Source organism: Trichechus manatus, unplaced genomic scaffold (genome assembly GCF_000243295.1).
Source record: "Trichechus manatus latirostris isolate Lorelei unplaced genomic scaffold, TriManLat1.0 scaffold00087, whole genome shotgun sequence".
Lineage (NCBI taxonomy): Eukaryota > Metazoa > Chordata > Mammalia > Sirenia > Trichechidae > Trichechus > Trichechus manatus.
In genome coordinates, this window is record NW_004444023.1 from 9,483,528 (window position 1) to 9,491,165 (window position 7,638).

At 45.7% G+C, this 7,638-nt stretch overlaps 1 protein-coding gene across 1 annotated transcript in view; it reads left to right on the forward strand.

The window, feature by feature from the left end:
- CACNG6 (calcium voltage-gated channel auxiliary subunit gamma 6) overlaps positions 1 to 7,414 on the forward strand; it is a 21,696-nt gene extending 14,282 nt beyond the window's left edge. The window contains exons 2-4 of the mRNA XM_004381882.3: positions 1,213 to 1,287; positions 3,653 to 3,790; positions 6,991 to 7,414. Of these exons, the coding sequence (XP_004381939.2) occupies positions 1,213 to 1,287; positions 3,653 to 3,790; positions 6,991 to 7,229 (452 nt within the window). The 3' untranslated portion in view covers positions 7,230 to 7,414. The remainder of the gene's footprint in view (positions 1 to 1,212; positions 1,288 to 3,652; positions 3,791 to 6,990) is intronic.
- Positions 7,415 to 7,638: the final 224 nt, after the last annotated feature.

Below are 7,638 nucleotides of genomic sequence, written 5' to 3' on the forward strand. Positions count from 1 at the left end.
ATTTGTTATTTCCAGTGTTTTTGATTCGTGCCAGTAATGCCGGGGTGAGATGGTATCTCATTGTGGTTTTAATTTGCATTTCTCTAATGGCTAGTGATCGTGAGCATTTCCTCATGTGTCTGTTGGCTGCTTGAATGTCTGGTTTAGGGTTTTAGGGTCTAAAGATTATCTCAGGGCAATAGTTTCAGAGGGTCATCCAGCCTCCATGGCCCCTGGAAATATGGAGTCCATAAGAATTTGAAATTCTGGTCTGCATTTTCCCCCTTTTAATCAGGAGTCTTCTATAGAATCTTTGATCAAAACGTTCAGTAATGGTAGCTGGGCACCATCCAGTTCTTCTGGTCTCGTGGCAAAGGAGGCAGTTGTTCATGAAGGCAATTAGCCACACATTCCATTTCCTCCTCCTACTCCTGACTCTCCTTCTTTCTTTGTTGCTCCAAGTGAATAGATACCAATTGTTGTGACTTGGATAGGAGTGTACGTTTCTAATCCCACTTGACCGTCAACGAACTTGTGTGAAGAAGTTAGGAAAGAGATTATTATCTCATTTTATAGAGAGGGTCAATGGCCCTCTCCTGGCCACAGATGTGGACCTCAAAGCTCTGGGTTGGAATCCCAGCTCCTGGATGTCATTATTGTTGTTAGTTGCCATTGAGTCAATCCCAACTCATGGTGACTCTATGTATGCCAGAGTAGAACTCTGCTCCATAAGGTTTTCAAGGCTATGAACTTTTGGAAGCAGATCACCAGGCTTATTTTCCAAGGCTCCTCTGGTCAGTTTGAACTGCCAACCTTTTGGCTAGTAGTCAAGTGCTTAACCATTTGCACTACCCAGGGACCACAGCTCTTGGATAGCAGGTGGCTTTTATATCTCTGAGCATCATTTTTCTCCTGGGTATACCAGGGATACTAATGCCATAGTTTTAGACTGCTGTGGGCTATGTTCAACCTTCGAGCTTGAACAAACCAAGAAACAAAACTCATTGCTGTAGAGTTGATTCAGGCTCATGGCAACCCTATGTGTTACAGAGTAGAATTGCTCCATGATCTTTATGGAAGCAGATCTCCAGGCCTTTCTTCCAAGGTGCCTCTGGGTGGGTTCAAACCATCAACCTTTGGTTGATAGTCAAGCACACACTGTTTGTGCTACCAGGAGACCCGGTGAACTTGCACAAGTTTATCACATCCCTTTTTTCTCTCCTGCTCCCACAGAAGCAAACTGCACCTACTTTAAATTCTTTACCACGGGCCAGAATGCACACATCTTCCAGAGAACCACAAAAAAAGGTGAGAATTGTGTGGTGTGGTGGTGATATGCTGATGATGCAGAGGAGTTTTTGATGGCACGTCTACTGCTCTGCTTTGCTCCAGGATGGGCTCAGCTCCTATCTGCTGGGGAGGTCCCATCTTTGGGGGTGATGACAATAGAGTAAAGGTGGGGGCATGGTTTTCCAGAGCTCTGTGCCTGACCCTCCTACCCCTTTGACACTCACTGTGTAACTTTGGTCAAGTCACAGCCTCTCTCTGTGGATAGTGCTGAAACATCCCACAAATATGCACCATCCACCTGCTAAGCACAGTGCTGGCTGTCTCATTCATAAGATCCCCACCTTTCCACGACCCTAAAGGGCAAAGGCTTGAGAAAAGAGAAGTCCAGAAATAGTTAAATTATTTTTCTCAGAAAGTGGCACAGGCAGAGAGGCTGAACCGGAATAATTCTGACTCTAAAGCAGCTCTGTCCAACAGAACTCTCTGGGAAGATGGAAATGTTCTATGTCTGCTCTGTCTAAGATGGTAGCCACTGCCAGCTTGTGGCAACTGAGCACCTGAAATGTGGCTGGTGCTACTGAAGGACTGAGTTTTTAATTTTGTTTAATTGAAGTCAATATACATTTCAAAGGGCACATGGGGCTTGTTGTTTTGTTAGTTGCTGTCGAGTGGGACTCACAGCTATTGCACGTGTCAGAGTAGAACTGCTCCATAGAGTTTTCACAGCTGTGACCTTTTGGAAGCAGATCTCCAGGGCTTTCTTTTGAGGTGCCCCTGGGTAGGCTCATACTGCCAACTTTTCTGCTAGTAGAGTGCTTAACCGTTTGTGCCACCTAGGGACTCCTAATTTGAATCAATTTAAATATGAAAGGCCACACATGGCTAGTGGCTACTGTGCTGGACAACATAGTTCTGAAGGCTTTTCCTTTCTGCTCTAACCACAGCCTCAACCACACCTTAATTTCTCCACCCCCAAAGGAACAGCGGCCATGTTATTGATATTATCTCATCTTTGTAAGGGTTTAATGAGATGATGCAGCTCAACCATACAGAGGAGGTCTTCAATAAATGGAGTCTTTCTTTCACCAGACTCATTTGAGTCCCACTTCTGAAGTTACACCAAATCCAGTTCCAGGAGAAGAGCACTCCATTTTGACTGATGTCTAAGCTCCATTTCATAGACCCAAAGAGATCCGGAAGTCACACCCAGGTCAAGGAATAACATGAAACCCTCTATTCAACTCCCCAGTATGCTCATTTCTACAGTGTACATGCCAGTGTAGCTACTTGTGAAGGAGGAGTATTCTGAAAGACCCTCTCTCCCGCTCCCAATATACCATCTCTCTTACTTGGTATGACCTTGACTGAGAGTCATGGATAGCTCCTAGCTGAATCCAATCTTAATCAAAAAGTTAAAATGCAACAAATGTGAACAATGAGAGTGCTTTCTCTCTTGTCGTTGTGCTGTGCACACTTGGGAAAGTCATTGCCCTCCTCTTGGATAATGAAATAATCATAGCACGCACTTAATGAGCACCTACTGTTGTCAAGCACTGCACTGGGCACCTTACATACATGATTTCTAATCGTCCAACAGCCCAGTCAGATAGGGATTTCTATCCTGATTTTCCAGAGGGGAAAGGTGAAGCTCAGAGAGCTTAACGATCTTTACCAGAATCTTCCACCTAGGAAGTGGCTGGAGAGAATTCTGACTTTGATCATTCTACACACCACCTTCCACCATTGTCTCACACACCCTACTGCCTCAGCTTCCTCACCTGTAAACAACCATTGACCAGATCATAAGTAGTAAGTGGTAATTCCCATCCCCTTCTTTTTTAAAATAATTTATTTTGTTGTTGTTGAAACTAAACATAGCAGAGCATACACCAACTCAATTTCTGCATGTGCAATTCAGTGGCATTGATTGCATCTGTCAAGTTGTGCAACCATTCTCACTCATCTAAATTCACTGCCCCCTACGCTTCCTATCTAACCTTTCGAGTTGCTGTTGTCAATTTGATCCCATGTAGATAGTTGTTTAAAGAAGACTTCAGGGAATATTTTTGGTTTAAGGATTAAGGTTTAAAGATTATCTCAAGGCAATAGTTTTGGGGGTTCACCCTGCCTCAATGGCCCCATCCCCTTCTAATCTTTCCTCTGTCCCTGCTTTGCTCTGTGACCTTAGGCAAGTAACTGACCCTCTCTGAATCTTAGTTCCTTCAATAGTATAAATAAAATATTGGACTGGATGATGTTTGACTTAAAAATTCTTTTTCCTGGTGTTGATTCATCCATCTTCCTGGTTTTGGGTCCCTATAGGGTAGTCCTCCCCATTCCCTACATTCCTTGTTTTCTGTTTCTTTCCCTCTGTTCAACACAGAAGTTAATCTGGCGGCTGCAGTGATAGCAGTGATGGGCCTGGCAGTCATGGCCCTGGGGTACCTCTGTGTCATCATGGTGCTCAGCAAAGGTGCAGAGTTCCTGCTCCGAGTTGGAGCCATCTGCTTTGGCCTCTCAGGTGAGGGCTGAGAGCCTGGAGGCTAAGGACATTGCATGCTGGGAGGCAAGCTGGGAAGTGAGACCTACAAATACTGTTGCATGCTGGGAGGTAGGATCTCTAAGTACCATTGCATGTTGGGAGTTGGGAGAAGCCCAAAGGCTAAAGTAGACTCAAAGATGGGAGAGTTCTAGGTCCTGTAATTGGCTCAGAATTGGAGGGCTTCCAAAATACTGTTTTAGATTTGGACCCCAAGTCCCCAAGGACTGTTGCATGCTGGGAGGTGTGGGGTCTCCAAGCACTGTTTCTTGATGGAAGATGAGGTCTCCAAGCACTGTTGCATGATGGTAGATGGGAGTTAGAGGAAACTCATGGGCTGTAGAAGTTCGAAGATGGGAAAGTTCTGAGCCCTGTTGTTGGCTAGGAATTGGAGCCTCTCTAAACATTGTTCTAGATTTGGACTCATGGTCCCCAAGCACTGTTGCATGCTGGGAGTTGAGGTCCCCAAGCACTGTTGCATGATGGGAGGTGAGGTCTCCAAGCACTGTTACCTGATGGGAGGTGGAGGTCTCCAAGCACTGTTGCATGAAGGGAGGTGGGTGTCTTCATGCACTGTCGAATGATGGGAGTTAGAGGAAGCTCATGGACTACAGAAGTTCAAAGATGGGAAGAGTTCTGAGCCTTGTTATTGGCTAGTAATTGGAGCCTCTCTAAGCACTGTTTTCGATTTGGACCCAGGGATCCCAAGGACTGTTGTGTGCTGGGAGATGGGTGTCTCCATGCATTGGTGCATGATGGGAGTAAGTGGAAGTCATGGGCTATAGAAGTTCAAAGATGACAGAGTCCCAACCACTGTTGGCTGGGAATTGGAAGGTCTCCAAACACTCTTTTAGATTTGGACCTGGGACCTCCAAGGACTGTTACGTTCTGGGAGTTGGGGGTCCAAAGAAAATGCTGCATCTTGTGAAATGTAGTCCCCAATAATAATAATAAATAATAATAATAACTAACTTATTGTACATCTAGCTCTAATTCTCACAACAGCCCTGCTAGATAGAGATTACTATCCTCAACTTTATAGATAAGAAAGCTGGAAAGTCAGATGACTTACTTGTGGTCACAAAGTCAGTGATGGCAGGGATGGAACTTGAAACAAGGTCTTTCTGATTCCAGAGCATTTCTCCTTTTCACGGCATCTCATCATTGCATTCTGGGAACTATATTTTTGTGGGGTCTTTACAGGCTCAGAGCATGGTGTGGTGAGATGAATGCTTAACTAGAAGTTAAATGGTCTGAGTTTTAGCCCAGGCTGTGCCCTGAACTATTATATGACCTTGGGAAGACCCCTTTTTTTCTCTGGCCTTTGGTTTCCTTATTGGATCAAATGTTTTCTAAGTTGGATAGAAAAGGCATTAATTAGTTTCATTTATTATTCTTCGTTTATTTATTGAGCACCTACTATGTCCCAGGCACTATACTAAGGACCTGAGATACAAGAGTAAATAAGACAGACATCATGTCTACCCTCTTAGAGCCTAGATTCTGGCAGAGATAGACAGTCACCAATAATTACACATATAATAATTCAGCTATAATTGTGATAAGGAGCCCTGGTGACACAGTGGTTAAGCACTCGGCTGCTAACTGAAAGGTTGGCGGTTTGAAGCCACCCAGTGGCTCCATGGGAGAAAGGCCTGGCAATCTGCTTCTGTAAAGATTACAGCCTAGGAAATCCTATGGGGGCAGTTCTACTTTGTCACATGGGGGTGTTCTGAGCCAGAAACAATTCAACAGCACCTATCTACAACAACGTAGTCCCCTGTAGGCATTTGAGTTTGCAACCTGTCTTAGTTTCCTAATGCTACCATAACAAAACACCACAATGTGAAGTGACTTTTAAAGGATAGAAATTTATTCTCTCATGATTCTGGCAGCTAGAAGCCCAAATCAGAGTATTGGCGGCGTTGATTCCTTCTGAGGGCTCTGAGAGGGGAACTGTTCCATGCCTCTCTCCTAGTTTCTAGTGGCTGCCGGCAATCCTTGGCTTTCCTTTGCTGCTTGTAGATATATCTTCACGTGGCGTCTTCTCCCTATCGTGTCTCTGTCTCCATGTCTGTTCTGCCATTATGTAAAACACATCTAAGAAGCGATTAGGACCCACCTTGCTCTGGTATGACCTCATTAACTTAACTGATTAAAAAAAAAAAGTTGCCCTCAAGTTCATTCTGAATCATGGTGACCTCATGTGAGTCAGAGCAGAACTGTGCTCCCCAGGGTTTTCAATGGCTAATTTTTTGGAAGTAGATTACCAGGCTTTTTTTCTGAGGCACCTCTAGGTGGACTCAATATCCAGCCTTTCCGTTAGTGGCCAAGCACGTTAACCGCTTGTACCCCCAACACACTTAGGGACTGATAATATCTTCAAAGAAAAGCACTGTTTCCAAACAAGTTCACATTCACAGATACAGGGGTTAGGACTTCAACGTATCTTTTTTGGGGAAAAATTAAATCCATAACACAATCGCTGGTTTATTTATTTACCATCTGTCTCCTTCAAGTAAAATATAAGTTCCATGAGAGTACGGTCTTTGTTTTGCTCCTTCTTTATCTCCAGCTTCCAAAATAGTTCCTGCCATACACCTACCTACCAGTTGCCATTGAGCCGATTTTGACTCATGTTGACCCCATATGTGTCAGAGTAGAACTGCACTCCATACAGTTTTCAATGACTGATTTTTCAGAAGTAGATCGCTAGGCTTTTCTTCTGAGGGGTCTCTGGGTGGACTGAAACTGCCAACCTTTTAGTTAGCAGCAAGTGTGTTACCTGTTTGCACACCCCCCCCAAAAAAAACCTGTTGCCTTCTAATAGATTCCAACTCATGGTGCCCCCATGTGTTACAGAGTAGAACTGGGCTCCATAGGCTTTTCATGGCTGTGACCTTTTGGAAGCAGATCGCCAGGCCTTTCTTCTGCAGCACCTCTGGGTGGTTTTGAACCACAACTTTGGGTTAGTAGCCTAGCGCTTAACCATTTGCACCACCCAGGGACTCTTTATAGTAGGTGTTCAGTAAGTATTTGGTGAATGAATAAGTAGAAGGGTGTCAGGGACGTCTCCCAGGTTTCTTGTTTGAGTGTGTGATAGGGTGTATTGGGGGAGAGGCTGAGACCTAAGCTGGGGTTCCCAGGGACTTGAGCAACATGCTGTGTCCTCTTCCTCACAGGCCTGCTACTTCTGGTGAGCTTGGAGGTGTTCCGGCATTCCGTGCGAGCCCTGCTCGAGAGAGTCAGCCATGAGCCTCCGCCGGCCCCGGCCTTGGCCTATGAATACTCCTGGTCTCTGAACTGCGGAGTGGCGGCCGGCCTGGTCCTGATGTTGGGGGGCGGCTGCTTCCTGCTGCTCACCCTGCCTCCCTGGCCCTGGGGGGCCCTCTGTCCCAAGCGGGGACACAGGGACACCTAGGGCTGCCATTTTGCTTTCTCTGTGCTCCTGCCAACCCCTTCCTCCTTCTCCACTCTAACGCTCAGAATCTTTTGCCCCATCTCCTAGAGAAACTGTATTCTTCCTGCTGTGGGGCTCCCGTCATTTTCACACACCTGCCTCTCATTCCTTCATCTTTCCCCACTCAGTAAATACATTTTTCTCAGTGGCTGAGTTTGGGCTGCTTGGGGATGGGGTGGGAAGAGGCTCTTTGCTAACGAGAGTTTCCTGGGAAGGCTAGTGGGGACCTGATGGGGTAACCAGGGTCAGGGGAAGAGGCCAGGGGGTGTTGGAGGAGAGTTGGATCTCTTTGTTTCCCAGGTCTGGATTTGTTCACTTTGGGGAGAGTTCTTACTACTAATTGCTCCTTGGAGTGGGGTCTGGGATGGTA